The 19,939-nt window shown below is 35.1% G+C and overlaps 1 protein-coding gene across 4 annotated transcripts in view; it reads left to right on the top strand.

Moving 5' to 3' along the window:
- PPP1R12A (protein phosphatase 1 regulatory subunit 12A) overlaps positions 1–19,939 on the top strand; it is a 158,292-nt gene that overhangs the window by 111,583 nt on the left and 26,770 nt on the right. For 2 of the 4 annotated variants that reach the window (XM_006142861.3, XM_006142862.3), the window contains exons 10-14: positions 11,232–11,447; positions 13,002–13,096; positions 14,596–14,700; positions 15,599–15,766; positions 16,162–16,338. In XM_006142861.3, coding sequence (XP_006142923.1) covers positions 11,232–11,447; positions 13,002–13,096; positions 14,596–14,700; positions 15,599–15,766; positions 16,162–16,338 — 761 coding nt within the window. The remainder of the gene's footprint in view (positions 1–11,231; positions 11,448–13,001; positions 13,097–14,595; positions 14,701–15,598; positions 15,767–16,161; positions 16,339–19,939) is intronic. The other 2 variants (XM_006142863.3, XM_006142864.3) reach the window with 2 other exon arrangements.

Raw genomic sequence — 19,939 nt, 5'->3', positions numbered from 1 at the left:
AGCCTGGCTTTGCTGGTGCCTTTCCTCCCATCATGTAGGAAAGGCACCACTGAACACAATAAAGGAGAGGCTTGAGAGCCCAGAGAATACCTTAAAAAACATTTTAAATGAAAAAGAATTAAAAGTCACAAGGAGACACAGCAAGACAGAGAGACATGGACAAAAATGGAGAGAAAGAGACACTTCTATTCCTATTCATTAGAAATGAGTCTGGAGGGAAAAGTCTCAGCAAAAAATCTTCACTTTTGGTCAGAGAAACCAATATTTCACAGCTGAAGTACGGTATCCACATCAGGGTAAGCCTGGCTTGACTGGTGCCTTTTCCACTAGAAATGAGTCTAGAAGGGGAAGTCTCAGCAGAAAATCTTCATTTTTGGTCATAGAAACCAATATTTCACAGCTGAAGTAAGGTATCCATATCAGGATAGACCTGGCTTCAAAATCTTTGTTATTTATTTATTTATCTTAATTAATTTATTTTACATTCAATCACTGAACATCATCATAGCATACAAAATGCAGTTTCCCATCCAGAATACACTGTATAGTGGCTTACTCATTCATGCTATCATCAACAAATAATTTTCCATGTCTTGTTTTATATATATATATGTATATATATATGTTTTTTTTTTTTGTCTCACCCTCTGCCATTTCCCACCCTCCTCCCACACTATCTCTGGTATTTGCAGTTGCTTTTCATTCCTTTCCCCCACATACACATTTTATTGGTTAACAAAATATCTTAATTGATCTAACTACTTTCAATCTCAGGTTCAGCTGATATAAAAATATCTGCAAACAAATATTTGATCTTAGGCTTGAGACTGTGAGTAGAATGACTATACTATACAATAGCACCTAGCTGAGGCTATATAGCTTACTGTGGTCATTAAATAGGTATTTTTTAATATATTTTTTGAATTTCAAGAAAGGCAATTTTAGCTTTAATAAATTAAAATCAAAATATGTTAAGAGAATTTTGTTTAAGACTTAAAGCCAGGAAGCAGGTTAGGATTCTATTCAAATAGTAGGTACATGGATCTGTTGACAATTCAAGAGAAGACAAAAATTCTTATCTTTGGAATACAAGCATAGAAAAATATCAGTTTTTTTTTTTTTTTTTAGTTAAACGTCATAAGATTCTATTTCATCAGCCCAGTCTCATGTACTTACTCTAACTTCTGTCATGGTCCAAGCTTTCCATTTAAATTCTAGAAGATAATATTCAACTCTGGACTTTTCCCTACCATTAATCTGGCCCTTTTCTTAGATGTTTTTAACTCTTATTTTTGTGTGTCTGACTTCAGTTTTCCTGAAATAACACCCCCTTCAGAACTTCTTGGAGAACTGGTCTGCTCTTTCAGGTTTTGTTTATCTGAGAAGGTTCTTGTCTTTTCTTCCCATATGAAAGATAATCTTGACAGGTATAGTATTCTTGGTTGAAATTGTTTTTCACTCAACACTTTGAGTCTATTTTCCCATTCTTTCCTTGCTCACATTGTTTCTGATAAGAGGTCTACTATTAGCCTGATGGGATATTCTTTGTAGGTAACTTGTCGTTCCTCTCTTGGCAGTCGGAGTACTTTGTCTTTGTGGTTTTTGGTCAATCTGGCTATAATGTGTCTTGGAGAAGATCTTCTTGGGGTGATTTTATTTGGGGTCCTATGTATTTTGGGGGCCTGGATCTTTGCCTCTCTCTAGGTTTGGAAAGTTTTCTTCCAGGATTTTATGGAAATGATTATCAATGCCCTTATTAGTCTTTTCTTCTGGGATACTGATTATCTGAATGTTTGGATGTTTAATGGTATCTAGTATCTCTGCTATATTATCCTCATTTTGGGGGGACTAGTTTCTCAGTCTTCGTGATAGATTTTTCTAGGCCAGCAATTCTGTCTTCTACATCTGAGATTCGATCTTCTGTATGATCTAGTCTGCTTTTAATTACTTTCAAGGGAGGTTCTGATTTCCTGTATTACAGCCTTCATCTCTAACAGTTCCATTTGATTCTTTTTTTGGAGAGATTTTTTTTTATAGGGCGTGTGCGCTCATTGGAAAGACTGAGAGAGACAGGGAGATATTAAGCGAGAAATCACCCCCCAGGGGGGATGGCCGTGTCGCAATCCCTTCTTCTCCATTCTCCTCTCGGGATCTTGGGCATGCATGCACATGCACCTGACGTCAGTTTATGCTAGTGGGTCCAGGACTCAAACCACGGTCAACTACATGGGAGTCTAGTGACATAGCCATTACGCCAATTACTGGTCCCTGTTTGATTCTCTCTTATGATGTCTATTTCCTCTTTCAGATTGTGCAAGAACTTCCTAATCTCCTGGAACTCCTTGGCTCTATTCTCCTGTCTCTTCTGGAGTTCATTGTCTCTTTTCTCTTTTATCTCTGTTAACTTTGTCATTATGAATATTCTAAATTCTTTATCAGACATTTCCACAAGTTCCATTGTACTACTTTTGGATGAAGAGGAGTTATTCTTTTTCCTTGGGGAGAAATATTGTCTTGGTTTCTCATATTCCTTGTGCCTCTGCTGTGATTTCTAGTCATCTGATGGTTTAAACAATTCGTCCTAATTTCTAGAGGTTCAATCTGAGTGTTCAGGGCAGTGCAGGAGGAGGTGATCTGCAATCTCTTTGCCAGTTTGTTTTTATCCCTTTGTACAGCAGATTCAGTTGATACTGAGGAATATGTTGACCCTAGTAGTATTTGGATGTTTGGCTATGGTTCCCTTAGATCTGTCTAGACACTCAGTGCATAGAAACTGAGCAGCAAAGTGATGAGGTGAAAGAAAAAGGATAAGAAAACTGAGAAAGAGGAAAAAAAGAGAGAGAGAAAGAGTGAAAAAGAACAGAAAAAAACAACCCCTAAAAATTTATTTGTTTATTTATTTTTAAAAGCAAAAAATGAAAACCCCCGGTGTACAAGTTCTCTGCTGTAATGAAGGAGTCTTCTTCTGAGGGACTGCCCCTTGCCTCTCCTAGATGGGAGGTGGAAAGGGGATTATTAACAAGATAAAGGAGGACCTGACAGCTACTTTACTTTTAAAAATTTTTATAAAGAAAAATTACCAGAAAGTGAGAACACAGAGAGGCAGAGAGAGACACAGAGAGGCAGAGAGCGACAGAGGATACAGGCAGCTAGCTCCCTACCACTTGAGACTGGGGACTGAAGGCTGAATTATTAGTAGACAATCTTCATTTCTCTTATTTCCTGAAATCACTAGTTCTCAGTTACAGTGTGTCATTTATAAAATCTTTAATTTACAGGCCAGATGGTGGAGTACCAGTAACACATAGTGCTCTTAGAAGCAATTCCCTATGGGAAGATTCAGTCATGTCTGGAGACTTCCCAGAATATGCTGGGCACACCTCTGCTCGTGATCTTGGGCTGTTTGAAGTCTACAGGTGGATTGAGGCATCAGGATCTATTAGAGATGCACATATACATGCTGCCTGTCTCTCTCATTTACAGAAGAAATGGCTAATTTTTTTTTAATGAAAAAATTATCACCAATTAATTTTATACTCTAAATTTTTCACTAACAATAAATGTATATCACACTTTCTAGTCAGAATAAGGATTGTTGGGATCTCTAAAGCATTATTTACTTTGCTATATGCCTATATGTTCCAATAAAGAATAAACTGCATTTTCTTTACTGGATGGTAAAAATTCAGAATTTTCTTAGAATTACATGTTCTGGTTAATTTAATGCATTTAAATAGACATGATAATAACTTAAGAAGATATTGTTATGTGGATGTATGAAGTATGCCAACGAAAGTATATGAATATAGCACGATGGTTTAAAAGTGGAAGGGATTATATTGATTTGAAATAATGGGATTAGAACATTGAATGTAGATCTTGAAGAATGAGCATGTAATATTTCAATTGAAAGAGTAGGAGGGTTTGTACAATTTATTGAAAGGGCGACAAGAGAAATATGTCAACAAGCAGGTATAATATGGAATATTTGGCAGGTAAAATATAGAGAGAGCATAGATATAAAGTAAAACAGGAAAAGCAAGTCAGACCATGTAAAGTCTTCGTTTCTAGATTAACACTTTTATAATTTTTTTGATAGGTAGTAAAGACATATAGATCATGTCTGAACAATGCTAAGAGAGAATTATTCTTCATAGAATTTTATTCTGGCAGTGTTGTACAAGTATATTTGAAGACAAGAGGCTGATTGACAAAAAAGCTTATTAGAAAGTAATTGATGTTTCCCACAATGACACCTACATGTCCAACAGTTGGCTTGGAGGTTAAGGCAGCTGAATCCTACACGGCCAGCTGCACATTTTGAGTCCCAGACCCAATGGCTTGAAAAACAAGCTAAGTGCTTGTGCATAGATGTCCAAAATCCTGAGAGGAGAATGGAGGAAAAGGGATTGTAGCGTGTCCACCACCCCCACCCTCAGAGGATGATTTCTTATTTTCTCTATCTCTCTCCTCCCCCTCGCCTCTGGTGAATGTATGTGCCCTACACCAAACTTTAAAAAAAAAAAAAATAGAAACTATGTAAGTGGCAGTGTGTTTATGAAGGAAAGGAAGCAATTTAGAGATATGGCACCTAATAGATAGAGGGAAAAGACAGAAAAGTAGTCTAACGTGAGTACAACATTTCAAATATGGGAAACTGAAGCGATATCATTAGTGTCATTAACAGAAAGAAAGAACTGAGAAAGAGTTGACTTGGAAGTGTTTGGTTTTAGACATGTTAATTTTCAAGATCCAATTATACTTATAGATAGTCCATTCTAAAGGTAAACGAAAATTCAGGACTCCCAAATAGGAAATAGGCTGGACTGGACAATGACAAATTTAAGAGTCAGCTAAGTGCAATCAATATTTAGCTTAAGGAAGAAGAGAAGATCCTACACCCTACCCACACAAGAAAATGGAAAAAGAAGGCTTAGACAAAGACGGGAGACCTGAGAGCAGACTCTTGGACTGTTTATGTTACAGGGCTAGAAGAAGAAAAGTTTTGGGGAGAAATATTGTCTTGGTTTCTCATATTCCTTGTGCCTCTGCTGTGATTTCTAGTCATCTGATGGTTTAAACAATTCGTCCTAATTTCTAGAGGTTCAATCTGAGTGTTCAGGGCAGTGCAGGAGGAGGTGATCTGCAATCTCTTTGCCAGTTTGTTTTTATCCCTTTGTACAGCAGATTCAGTTGATACTGAGGAATATGTTGACCCTAGTAGTATTTGGATGTTTGGCTATGGTTCCCTTAGATCTGTCTAGACACTCAGTGCATAGAAACTGAGCAGCAAAGTGATGAGGTGAAAGAAAAAGGATAAGAAAACTGAGAAAGAGGAAAAAAAGAGAGAGAGAAAGAGTGAAAAAGAACAGAAAAAAACAACCCCTAAAAATTTATTTGTTTATTTATTTTTAAAAGCAAAAAATGAAAACCCCCGGTGTACAAGTTCTCTGCTGTAATGAAGGAGTCTTCTTCTGAGGGACTGCCCCTTGCCTCTCCTAGATGGGAGGTGGAAAGGGGATTATTAACAAGATAAAGGAGGACCTGACAGCTACTTTACTTTTAAAAATTTTTATAAAGAAAAATTACCAGAAAGTGAGAACACAGAGAGGCAGAGAGAGACACAGAGAGGCAGAGAGCGACAGAGGATACAGGCAGCTAGCTCCCTACCACTTGAGACTGGGGACTGAAGGCTGAATTATTAGTAGACAATCTTCATTTCTCTTATTTCCTGAAATCACTAGTTCTCAGTTACAGTGTGTCATTTATAAAATCTTTAATTTACAGGCCAGATGGTGGAGTACCAGTAACACATAGTGCTCTTAGAAGCAATTCCCTATGGGAAGATTCAGTCATGTCTGGAGACTTCCCAGAATATGCTGGGCACACCTCTGCTCGTGATCTTGGGCTGTTTGAAGTCTACAGGTGGATTGAGGCATCAGGATCTATTAGAGATGCACATATACATGCTGCCTGTCTCTCTCATTTACAGAAGAAATGGCTAATTTTTTTTTAATGAAAAAATTATCACCAATTAATTTTATACTCTAAATTTTTCACTAACAATAAATGTATATCACACTTTCTAGTCAGAATAAGGATTGTTGGGATCTCTAAAGCATTATTTACTTTGCTATATGCCTATATGTTCCAATAAAGAATAAACTGCATTTTCTTTACTGGATGGTAAAAATTCAGAATTTTCTTAGAATTACATGTTCTGGTTAATTTAATGCATTTAAATAGACATGATAATAACTTAAGAAGATATTGTTATGTGGATGTATGAAGTATGCCAACGAAAGTATATGAATATAGCACGATGGTTTAAAAGTGGAAGGGATTATATTGATTTGAAATAATGGGATTAGAACATTGAATGTAGATCTTGAAGAATGAGCATGTAATATTTCAATTGAAAGAGTAGGAGGGTTTGTACAATTTATTGAAAGGGCGACAAGAGAAATATGTCAACAAGCAGGTATAATATGGAATATTTGGCAGGTAAAATATAGAGAGAGCATAGATATAAAGTAAAACAGGAAAAGCAAGTCAGACCATGTAAAGTCTTCGTTTCTAGATTAACACTTTTATAATTTTTTTGATAGGTAGTAAAGACATATAGATCATGTCTGAACAATGCTAAGAGAGAATTATTCTTCATAGAATTTTATTCTGGCAGTGTTGTACAAGTATATTTGAAGACAAGAGGCTGATTGACAAAAAAGCTTATTAGAAAGTAATTGATGTTTCCCACAATGACACCTACATGTCCAACAGTTGGCTTGGAGGTTAAGGCAGCTGAATCCTACACGGCCAGCTGCACATTTTGAGTCCCAGACCCAATGGCTTGAAAAACAAGCTAAGTGCTTGTGCATAGATGTCCAAAATCCTGAGAGGAGAATGGAGGAAAAGGGATTGTAGCGTGTCCACCACCCCCACCCTCAGAGGATGATTTCTTATTTTCTCTATCTCTCTCCTCCCCCTCGCCTCTGGTGAATGTATGTGCCCTACACCAAACTTTAAAAAAAAAAAAAATAGAAACTATGTAAGTGGCAGTGTGTTTATGAAGGAAAGGAAGCAATTTAGAGATATGGCACCTAATAGATAGAGGGAAAAGACAGAAAAGTAGTCTAACGTGAGTACAACATTTCAAATATGGGAAACTGAAGCGATATCATTAGTGTCATTAACAGAAAGAAAGAACTGAGAAAGAGTTGACTTGGAAGTGTTTGGTTTTAGACATGTTAATTTTCAAGATCCAATTATACTTATAGATAGTCCATTCTAAAGGTAAACGAAAATTCAGGACTCCCAAATAGGAAATAGGCTGGACTGGACAATGACAAATTTAAGAGTCAGCTAAGTGCAATCAATATTTAGCTTAAGGAAGAAGAGAAGATCCTACACCCTACCCACACAAGAAAATGGAAAAAGAAGGCTTAGACAAAGACGGGAGACCTGAGAGCAGACTCTTGGACTGTTTATGTTACAGGGCTAGAAGAAGAAAAGTTTTCAAAGTCGTCTCAATCTCCACCGCCCCCCAAAAAGGAAGTGGTCAGATGAGTAGGAAAATCAAGGTAGTATTCCTATTATAAAAGCAAAAGAAGAAAGTTTCAGAAGGAGTCTTAGTTTAAGTATTTTGGGAAGGTTGACTGATGGGCTAGATAAAATTGAAAGGTGCATTTAAACATACAAATTAGTACTTACATCCATATTCATGGCAGACAGAGTGAAGGTATAGCAGCCATTACAGTGTGACAAAGACCCTTTGAAAAAATGATATTACTGCCTCATTTTTTCCCAAATCTAAAATAAAATATATTTACCACTATATATTTAATTGTGATTGAATATTTAAATTCCATAAGTGAAGTTGATAAAGTTAACGCACTTAAGATAAACAGATGTTGTATTTTTAGGGCTGTCAGAATGCCCTGGAAATGGAATAAATATTTGTACATAAAAATAGATTTTGGTTGAGATGTTTAAATTAATGTTTGATGGGAAAATCAAACAGTGAATTTAAGACTGCGATTATTTAAAATATTGAATTAAATATCATGACTGGAAAATACCAGTTAGTTTTCTGTTGACTGTGTTGGATTTAAATTTTAACCAGCATATATAGTATAGTGTAATAGTATTTCATTGGTTGGTTGTAAGGTTTAAGTGAGGTAACCCATGTGCAGCTCTTAGCTTAGACACTAGTAAACATTTCTTAAGTCTTAGCTTACGGTCCAACATTAAATAAGCATTATCTGTTATTTGATTATTTTATTATAGAGGAAAAACATATGTTTGCAGTTTTATTGAGGGGCTAGAATATAGATAAGCTTGGTCAGCCAAACCTGGCTTACTCTCTGTTCTTACACAGCTCACAAACTATAAATCAAACACTTATAAATGACTGGAGGAAAAAAAATCAAAACATTTTGTGACACAAAATCAAATTTTATTGTCCCTAAATAAAGTTTTCTTGGAACACAGCCACACTCATTCATTACATTGGGTCATTAGAAATCATGGCACATTTTTACATAGAAAAACACATCATGGGACCAACAGTGTAATGGCTATGTCCCTGGACTCCCACGTAGTCGACCGCGGTTCGTGTCCCGGACCCGGTGGCTTAAAACTCACTCCGGGCGCGTGTGCGTGCATGCCCAAGATCCCGAGAGGAGAATGGAGGAGAAGGGATTGCGGCGTGACCATCCCCCCTGGGGGGTGATTTCTCGCTTTCTGTCTCTATGTCTCTCTCTGTCTGTCTGGCGAGCGCACGCGCCCTACAGTGAAAATCTCTCAAAAAAAAAAAAAAAAAGTTCGCATAATGGGGCAGGTAGCTAAAGGGAAAAGCAGAAACTAGTTGGAATTAATTAATTAATTAATTAATTAATTAATTAATTAATTAATTAATTAATTAATTAATTAATTAATTAATTAATTAATTAATTAATTAATTAATTAATTAATTAATTAATTAATTAATTAATTAATTAATTAATTAATTAATTAATTAATTAATTAATTAATTAATTAATGAAAACACATCATGACTTTTCCGATGATTCAATATCATCTACAATCTGTAGAGCATAAAATTTAGTCTGGTTTTTTAAACTCAGAAATCAGTAAATGATTGTCCCAGTACCTATTACATTGCATTGAATATTACAGAGATTCCAAACTTCTCTTTTCACTGGAGCCCCTAGCATTTTAGTAGTTGCTTATTTTTTTTATAGTGTCATTCGACCAAAAGAAATACCTGTTTGTTTAATTTATTAAATAGTTAGGTGCAAACAAGTTAATATTGGCAGTTTGTGTAGCGTACAGGAGATGTCACTGTGCTGCTTTCAAAAATGAAACAAGGCCCATCAGATGACATAGCAGTTACGTCGCTGAACCCCTACATGGCCGACCACGGTTTGGACCCCAAACCTGGTGCCTTCAAAATCACACCAGGTGCATGTACATGCATGCCCAAGATCCTAGGAGGAGAATGGAAGAGAAAGGATTGTGGTGCAGCCATCTCCACAGGAGTTGGTTTCTCACTTTCCCTCTCACTATCTCTGTCTCTCTCTCTCTGGTGAGCACGTGCCCTAAAGCGCAAAACCCTTTTTAATTAAAAAAAAAAAAAAAAAAAAAAAAAGCTTTGAAATAGCCCATAGAGCCCATGTAATTTTGTTGTGGTGAATTAGATTACGTAAGTGTACATTTGGGGACTTGATGCATGTGTGGGCTATTGATAGGAATTGATTACTGGAATTCCAGAGGTATCTTGTAACAGTTTTGTCTATGAAGTGGCCGCCTAGCATCATGGGAGCTTTAGTAAGCTCTGTTAACCAGCTAATTATAGCATACTTTGGCAATAAGTATGAAAGAAGGAAGTTTTGTAAAGTTAAAGGGCCAGCCTGTTCTGTGGGGTTAATGTGACAAGATCTCACATGGCTGACTGCACAGTTTGAGCCCTGGACCTGTGACTCGAAAAGCATGCTTGACATGCACGCACAGACCCCAAAGGAGAAATGGAGAAAGGACTGTGACGTGATCATCTACCATAGGGGTTGTTTTTTCTTTTTTCTCTCTTTTTCTCTCTCCAGTGAGTATAGGCCCCCTCTAGCAATATTTTTTTTATACTAATACCTAAGGCTTGTAGCAACTAGATATTTCTAGGTATATTTTAACTGTGATTGAATATTTAGCTTCTAGAAATGAAGTTGATGAAGTGGAAATCAGATGAATATGTACATAAAAATAGATTTTAGTTGAAATGTTTAAGTTAATGTTTGGCGAGAGAACAAATAATAGATTTAAAACTAATTTTTAAAATATTATTGAATTAAAATTAGAGAATACCAGTTGTTTGATTTCTGTTGACTATGTTGGATTTAAACTTTCAAAACCAGATTATGTATATATATATATATATATATATGGATAAAAACAAAATTTATGTAGAGAAGTTCATTCACTCACATGCTATATATTATCTACACTTTGTGCCTTTAGCTGCCACAAGTTTCTTTATTAGCATAAGATAATCTAAAAGAATCTAAAATTGGAATTGTTCCCTGTGACTTTTAAAGAGTAGGTCATTACATAATTATTGGGCTTTACATTATTAAAATCTTTTAAAAAGAGAAAAAGTGTTTTTTGCTCTTAACTTCCCTTTTCTGTTTTCATGCTTTCAATCTTTATCTCTTTACCTGTCTTATTTTAATTGGCTTTAGTATGATTTCATTGCTCCTATCATGCCTGTGGTGGAATCAGTAGATCCAGCATCATGGAGGCAGGGCTTGCGCAAAACTGGCATTGTTCTTGTGCCCAATAAAGGTGAAAAATCTATGGTGAGGCATTTCTATGTGCAAGAATTTATATTAGGTTACAACATAACAAGTTAATATAAATATTGGTTCCAAAGATGCATGATTTTAAGTCCTTATGGTGTGCTTATTTCTGTTTTATACATTTGCATCATAATTTTTCTGTGTGTTAAAAAGTGTGTAGTGTGTTTTCTTAAATCTAACCTCTGGAAAGGTAATCTCTTTCTTTTTCAGTTTTAGATCTTTACATTTTTGACTAAGACATTAACCTACTTAGTAAAAGTGTTTCTTCCTAAGAGCATTAACTATAATTTTAGACATATTATCTGTAAACATATTTTTAACTTAAGGACTGGTCCCTTCTAATAAATCTTGTTTTCTTTTCCTTGAAAAATAAAATTTTAACAGTTTCCAACCTCAGCTACAAAAATTTCTCCCAAAGAAGAAGAGAGAAAAGATGAATCTCCTGCATCTTGGAGGTCAGGACTTAGAAAGACTGGCAGTTATGGTGCACTTGCTGAAATCACAGCATCTAAAGAGGCTCAGAAAGAAAAAGACACTGCAGGTGTTATGCGTTCAGCCTCAAGTCCCAGACTTTCCTCCTCATTGGATAATAAAGAAAAGGTAATCTGTTTCATAGTCTGGTTTCTAGAAAAACTGGAACATTTCCAGAAACATCAAATCTGTTAGTTTTCTAATAGATGGAGTTATCAACTTAATTCAACTGACTTAGTGAATTATATCAGAATACAAATGTACCTACCATGGACAGATACCTATATGAAGTTATAAGTACTGAGAATATCATATGTATTTTTCCAAAACATAAATTGTGAAACTGTTGGGTTGTCAGGAAAGTCATGACACATTTTTGCGTAGAAAGATATGTCATGACTTTCCCAACAGCCTAATGTGCAGCTAAAGGAATCCTATCTTATTTGAAAATTTACAATAAAATATATTAAGGAGCGGGCTTATTTTATTTATTATGATTTAATGTTTTACAGAGTTTAGGGATACATTTTTTTCTAGAATGTTAGTTTACTCATAATTTACATTTATCCAGTAGCTATAATTTCTTTACCAGATTTTTCATCTGCTACATTGCAAGCAACTTTATCCTAATAAGTGGTTGTAATAATTATATATTGAGAGGCAGCATTAATATTGCATCAAATAGGATGTATTTGGATTCATTCAATACTACTTTATATAGATTATTTATTTTCTAGTGCATCTTCAGTGCTTAGATTATTTTTTTTATTTTCTTAGTAGTTTTCTTCTACTATTTAGAATTGTTCCCTTATATAAAAAAGTTTCTTGTGGGACCAGCAGTTAGCATAATGACTGTGTTGCTGGACTCCCGTGTAGCCAACTGCAGTTCGAGTCCTGGACCTGGTGGCTTAAACTCACACTAGGTGTGTGTATGCGTGCCCAAGATCCCTGGAGGAGAAGGGATTGCAGCATGGCCATCCCCCCGGGGGGGTGATTTCTCACTTTCTGTCTCTTTGTCTCTGTCTTTCTGGCGAGTGCACGTGCCCTATAGCAAAAACCTCTCAAAAAAAAAAGTTTCTTGCCAACTAATTTTAATATTTTTTCTTTTCCTTTTTTTAATAAATATATTGCCCATTATGTACATTCCATGTATTTTATGCCAATATACCAGGAATGCATCAGAATTCCACTACATACACTCATCCTTGTTTATATATAGTCGAATAATTTGTGTTTTGGATATTTTAATGTATTTTAAAGCACAGAGTACCAAATTTGTGGGTACCTCATATAGCATAAATAATTAGGACTTCTCAATGAACCATTTTTGACTCCTTATATCTCTAGAAGAAAGGATGTTTTAGCTTTCTACACATTATATTAATGTGTTGTAGAACTCTTAGAGAAAGTCATTAAAATGTAGAGGAATTTTTTCTTTCTTATGTTAAAATATGTAATTCTAGACTAAAGGAGAAAGAATGAAAAATTAGTTTGAACAGCTTTTATTATAGTATCCAATTACTGAGACATTGATTTCATAGTTTTAACTAGGAACTTTAAAGCATTGTAAACTGCAGTAGCTATGTAACTACATATTGTTGAATAACCCTTTCTTAATGCTTTTACCAGTGTCCATAATTAGCACACAAATTTGTTTTTACTCATGTTTTTTCCTATTGCTAGGAGAAAGATAGTAAAGGAACTAGGCTTGCATATGTTACACCCACAATACCAAGAAGACTAGCCAGTACATCTGACATCGAAGAGAAAGAAAACAGGTGAGTGATTTGCTTTGTATGTTTAGTATCTGGCATCAGAGTTAATACATGAGCATTGTTGTAATCATGTGGGATATGGTTGTGAGAAGAGCTGGAGAACACAAATACACAGTGATGAGGAGGTGCAGACTTGGTACATTTGCAAAATAGTGAAGGAAGGCATTTTGGCTACAACAGCACAAGGGGAAAATGAAAGGAAATGAGGCACCAAATTAGTTTTCTAAGTATTTTGAACATTTGGAAAAGGGAAGAGAAGAAAAAAAGAAAAGCCTCACTTAATGAGTATTGACATTTTAGTTTGTTTTCTCCTATTTTTCAGTATATAGAGTTTGAGAACTTGTTAATATCATAATCATGTTATCCAATTTTATGTCTTGATTGTTTTAACATCTCACAATCAGTATTTTATGTTAATATTTTCAATAACCTTTGGGGGTTTTTTTTAGTAATTATTTTATTGAACTTTTATTTATTTATTTTAATTTGACCAGAGAGAGAAAGTAAGAAAGCATGCCACCAGGTTCAGGACTCGAACTGCAGTCAGCCATGTGGGAGTCCAGCACCCTTAACCACCATGCCACCTGCCAGCCCCAGCATAGTTTTTTATTAGCATACAATATACCATAGAATATATCTGCTGAGCAGAGATAGGTGATAAGTTGCTCTTACTTATGCCTTATGCTGAGGTTAAGGTAACCATTTCTCCTCCCAATGCTATGGGCATTTAAATTGCCTAATGTTTTGTAATCATAAATAATCTTTCGATATCTCTCTTAATTTTCCCTTTATATTTAAGATTATTCTTTAGGGACAGGCACTTAGAACCGGAATAAACTTTCACTTCTTGATTAAATATTGCAAAGTATTTTCCCAAAGGATTTTACTATAGATTAAATGCCCCTTGTCCAAATTGCTTGGGGTGAGAAGTGTTTCAGATTTTTCTCTATTTTAGAATTAAAAGATGTCTTGGGGTTGGGATCCAATTCTAAATATCAACTTCATTTATACTTCCTATATATCTTACTGAACACAGCCGGAAGGTAATTTTATACGGTATTTTGGTATTGCGTCATTTTGGCTATAACCTGTCACTTGGGGTCAAGTGTGGAATTTTGCACATGTGGTTTCATGTCAATGCTCATAAGGTTTCATATATGGAACATTTCAGATTTCAGAATTTTGGTTAGAGTTGCTCAACCTATAGTTTCGACATCTATTACTTATTTTTTTCTCTGCACATTCACTGGAGACAGAGACAGATAAAGTGAGAAATCACCCCCTAGGGGGGATGGCCACACTACAGTCACTTCTCTGTTCTCCTCTTTAGATTTTGGGGACATACTTGGCATGCATTTCAAGAAACTGGCTCCAGGACTCAAACTGTGGTCAGCCATGTGGGAGTCCAGTGTCTTAACCACTATACCACCTGCTGACCTCTGTATACAGCTTTCTTAACCCAATTATTATCAACCACAATCTGAAAAATATTCTTTTCACAGAGATACTTCAAGTTTGCGAACAAGTAATTCTTACACTAGACGGAAATGGGAAGATGATCTTAAAAAAAATAGCTCAATTAATGAAGGATCAACTTATCATAAAAGGTAATAATGTAATTTTTAGATAGTTCTTATGTATGCTTTTATAAAAATATGAGGCAATTTGTTTTGAGCCCTCAATTTAACATTATTTAGGCAAGTATATGTTTTTATTAAGTATTATATCTTTTGCTATTTAAATAAAATTTGATTTAAAGACAATATATGTTTAGAGATGGGTGATAAGTTGCTCTTACTTATGCTTTTCTATTGTAATTTTAATTAAACTTGGTATGTTATGAAATAATCTTTCAGAGTTGTATTTAAAAGGAACTCCTTATATACTTGACTAGAGCAACTGAAATAGACCAGTGTCTTAATTGATCTGGTTGTATTTATGATCTGGAAAGTTTGGACTTGTCTTAGAACTCAAATCTATGGAAATACCTTCACTTGGAATGTTGGCAAAATATTAGAGAACAAAATAGCAATAAATTATATTTCTCTGCTAAAAGCAGCCATAAAGAAAAAAAAGCTGTGAACAGAAATAATGTATGTTCACTCCTAGAGATCTGACTCATTGCTAGAACAAGTTTTGTCAAAAAATGTCAACATCTTTTGTTCCCTAGATAAAAAGCACACCAGAATATTTTTCTTAGGCCCAGCCTAGCTTAATTGTATGGTCCAGAGTAGTCCCAGAAATGTGAATGTCAGTTCAGATCATCTCTTAGTCTTGCTAAGAGGGTTAGAAGGAGGCAATAAAATTATACACTACCGAATCAATGAGATTATTTAAACTCTAGCAAATTGTAGGTGCAACTCTTGGTGCTGGAGCTGGTGGTGTATTTAGGAACACGGTTTTTAGATTTTTTTTTCTAGCCTTGTGAATTTGAATAATATATAGACATTAACTATACGATACACATACAAACACATCCTATATAGATATGACTCTTTCCTTTAGTTGCTCCTTTGGTAGAAGACAAGATGATCTGATTAGTTCTAGTGTTCCAAGCACCACATCAACACCAACAGTTACCTCTGCAGCTGGGCTTCAGAAAAGCCTGCTTTCCAGCACAAGCACTACTACAAAGATTACAACGGGTTCTTCCTCAGCAGGCACACAAAGCAGGTAAGTCACAGACAACATTTTGTGTTCAGGTCCACTGTGTGCTTATGTATGTGCATGCATTTTTGTTTAGAAGATTGTGGGGCTCTGGATTTTTTTCGTTTACCTTGTAAAAATTATTTACAAGCCAAAATTGGTTTCTGAAAGAGGCAATTATGCATGTCTGGGGAAAAATTAAGTTCCTGAATTGTGGACTTTTCTTGAATTTGTCTGCTTAAAATGTAATTTTCTCTCCTAGACAGCTCTGGGTGAGCTTCTTGGTTCATAGTTGAAAGATGTCTTGCTTTGTGTTTTTAAAAAATCCATCCCTATAGTTGCGTTTTCAGCTGCTAGAAAGTGCTTTCATTGTTTAGCTGTTTTCCTTTTCTCTTTTTGTGTTGCTGCTTATGATGCTATAGTACCTCAAATCGTTTGTGGGCTGAGGATAGTACTGAAAAAGAAAAGGACAGTGTTCCTACGGCAGTGACCATTCCTGTTGCTCCAACTGTTGTAAATGCTGCAGCTTCTACCACAACCCTGACTACAACTACTGCTGGCACTGTCTCCTCTACATCAGAGGTCAGGGAGAGACGCAGGTGTGTAAAGGTCCTAACAGTACTACCGATATTTCTTGCCCAGTAATGAAAGTTGTTTCTATTTTGTTTCGTTTTGGTTTTAAAATCTTGCAAAGTTGATGACCATCTCTCCAGTAGGCTAATAAATGAAAAACTCCATGTCAGTTCAGCAATAAGTAGAATTGATATAACTATTTGTAAATTTAAGTCAGTTTTAGGTTTCTGTGGTGCTTTCAAAAAGACCATATAGCCAACAAAAACTAGAGGACCTTACATAACCATCATTTACTTAAAGTTATCAAAACAGTTTGCCATTTGACCAAATTTATCATAAGGTTGTGCACTGGTGGGAAGAGATTATTGAAAGGAAAAGAGAATCAGAGGTTGTTGGTCTTTTACTTCTTGCTTGGCCTTGGTCCTTAACAAGAATAGAGTTCTCTCAGGGTCAAAATTTATTTTTTTGTAAAATGAGATGTCGGAATTTCATAATTTTTAAATTATAGGATTATTTCTTATTTTTACCATCCCATACTTCTAAAAATTTCTCCAGTGACAGTTTCAGCCTTATGATTGAGACATCTCCCCAGAATCATCCATTGTTCCAGAACAAATTATGATTTTTAACCTCAAATTAATTTTTTAATCCTGTTGGAGAGACTGGAGTTTAATCTTTCAGAATTAGTCCCAATTAATTTTATTGGAAGACATTAAATATTGAAAATTAGACATCTGCATATATTATTAAGAAAGAGCAGATTTTAATAGCAAAAGAAACAAAACATGTCTGTTGACATTTTTTTCTGATCTATATTATAGAGATCTTGTTTGTCTTACCTTGTTTCTATGATGTTTGCAGTAGTATTAATGTTTGTGTTTTGTTCCACGTGAAATTATTGTTTGCAGTTTTGAGTACATTGTTGGCCTCTTCTGTTCATTTTTTAATTAAGTTTTATATGTACTTCTGAAATGTATGTGGTTAAAACTTTGCATAATAAATGTATAAATGATGATTTAATATATCCTGTGGGGTCTGACTTCATAGAACAGTGGTAATGAGAAGCTGGATCCCACTTGGGAAGGATGGTTTACTCCCAGGCCAGTTGGCCTAAAACACACTATGCACATGTGCAAGTGCCAAAGATCTGAGGGACCAAAAGAAGGGGATTGCAGTGTGAATAGACCCTTATAGAGGATGCTCCACTATCTTTTCCTTTCTGATTCTCTCATTGTGTACACATGTACTTTGTCATGAATAAAGGAAAAAAGAAAAAAGTATATTTTATAGCTAAAAAAGAAAAGTCAATACATTAATGCTACTAAGTACTCTGAAATACATACTTTTGGGTACTACATAAAGTTACCATGCACACTGTTAAATTCCACAGTTTTCTTTAATTTTTCTCTTTTTCTTAATCAGGATTATATTAGGGTTTCCTGTTTTGTTAAGATTTCCAACAGACAAATTTTTGTTTGGAAGTAGTGAGAATAAATAGGTAGGGCATGATAGTTTTTCTTTTACTGTTAAGTACTGATAATTCTCCATATTCTTTTTAAAATGCAGAATACTACTAATGACTTCATACTTAAATGGAGCTGTTGCTTTAGTCTAACTGCTATCTTCCACCATGTTTTTTTGTCTCAGCCAGCTCCCATGGGCCCATTTTCCCTCTGGAAAGAAAGTTGCTTGATAGTGAAATAACAAGTATTGGTTTTCTTAAAGTATAATTTGTTTATAGCCAAACAATATAACCATTACAAATAAACATAAATGTTTCAGCTAATAAATGTGAGTGAAACTTAAAAACTATAAAATAATTGCATCTCTTTTTTTTAAAGAGATATTTTCCTTAGGATGCATGTGTTCACCAGAGAGAAAGACACACACACAGTGAGACAGAAAGTTATAAATCACCCCAAGGGGGGTGACCATGTCACAGTCCCTTCTCCTGAGATCTCAGGCATGCACACACATACACCTGGTGTGATTTTGAAGCCACTAGGTCCAGGTCTTAGACTCAAACCACTGTTAGCTGTGTGAGAGTCCAGTGTCTTAACCACTATACCATCTGATGGTTCCTAATTGCATCTCTTTTCAAAAACTTTGAAATAAAAAAGTAAATTTTGGGGTTGCTCAGAAAATAGTAAACAGTCTAAGACTAGGGAATAAAATTTTATGTTCCATATATATAAGAAAGAAATGCTATATAGGACAGTGTAATATAATAATTATTAAGATAGCAGTGGGGTTTGACTGTCATATTGTACCATCTTTTTGATCATCAGCTCTTTGGAATTAAAAAAATACAAAATGTATAAATTTCTTTTCTATATCTTATTCATAAAGATATGCTAGTTTAACTAGGCACCCCATTAGAGAAGGAACTAAATATCAAATGGTGACTATCAAATATAAGAAATGTATTCTATATTACAAATTCGTAGGCTAGATTTTTATGGTATTTTGATCAAAAATTTTATGGGGAATTTAAATGAACAGTTTCTTAGTTTTTTGTTTTGTTTTGTTTTGTTTTTTAATTTACCATAGGATACATGAGCTTGTCAAGGGACAGGGAAAGATAGAAAGTGAGAAAGCACTGCCCAAGAGGAGATGGCCATGTAACAGTCCCTTCTCTATTGTCCTCTGGGATTTGGGGCACACACATACATGCACTCCTATTCTTCAAGCCACTGGGCCCAGGACTTGAACCATGCCAGCCATGTAGCATCTAGCTGCCTTAGCTAGCATACCACCAGCTAGTGCTTAGATGAACAAATTTTACAAGTCTTTTATCTGGTAACTATTATACCCCAACCTGTGTATGTTAAACTAGGTATGATAAATAGGCTTTTTAACTCTCATGGCAACTTGAAACTGTGTTGTAAAGGAATTGAAGCTGATTGGAAGAGAGCATAATGGTCGATTATTGCTGCTTACCACTGGAGTAGGAAGAGTGAAGTGACACTACAGGATTCTCAGTTCTAAAACTAAATTTGAAAAATATGACAATACGAAGAGGGGCCAGAATTCAGTAATCCATGTTCATAATTGCTTTTGAAACAGCTCGTGAAAGGCTTAAGTGATGCATGCACCCTTCTGGCCTCCTATAATTTTTTCTGTAAAACAGAATATATAGCTATCACATTTAGGTTTCATCTCCTTTTATGTTTTCTTCTCCTCATTTGATAGAAGTTCAAAAAGTAGTAAATTGCCTAGTTCCAGTAGGTATATGAATGAAGAGTTAAATGAATGAATGAAAACAATACCCCTTGGACCGCATAACCTAGGCTGATGTTTCTAGGGACCCTTTCTACGTTAAATAATGTATTTCTCAAAAAAAAAAATTATTTACTTAAATGAACTTGGAAAATACTGAGTTACAAAGAGTACTTCCCTCAGTATATCCCAACTTTAATATGTTATTGTAATTTTCCTAGAGAATGTTAAAATGTGCAGCATTTCCTAAAATATAATTTTCTATAATAAACAAGTCTCTCTTAGCATGTCCCAGAATTAATGTTTCTTAAATTTGTTACTCAAGTTTGTTTATATCAGCCATGGTAGAGCATGTACATACATGAGATAGAGAGTGAAGACTAGGTCTTACCGTGCCACCGTCCCCAT

The sequence above is a fragment of the Tupaia chinensis genome, unplaced genomic scaffold (genome assembly GCF_000334495.1).
Source record: "Tupaia chinensis unplaced genomic scaffold, TupChi_1.0 Scaffold000085_1, whole genome shotgun sequence".
NCBI classification, from domain to species: domain Eukaryota; kingdom Metazoa; phylum Chordata; class Mammalia; order Scandentia; family Tupaiidae; genus Tupaia; species Tupaia belangeri.
This window is presented reverse-complemented; position numbering and strand designations above follow the sequence as displayed.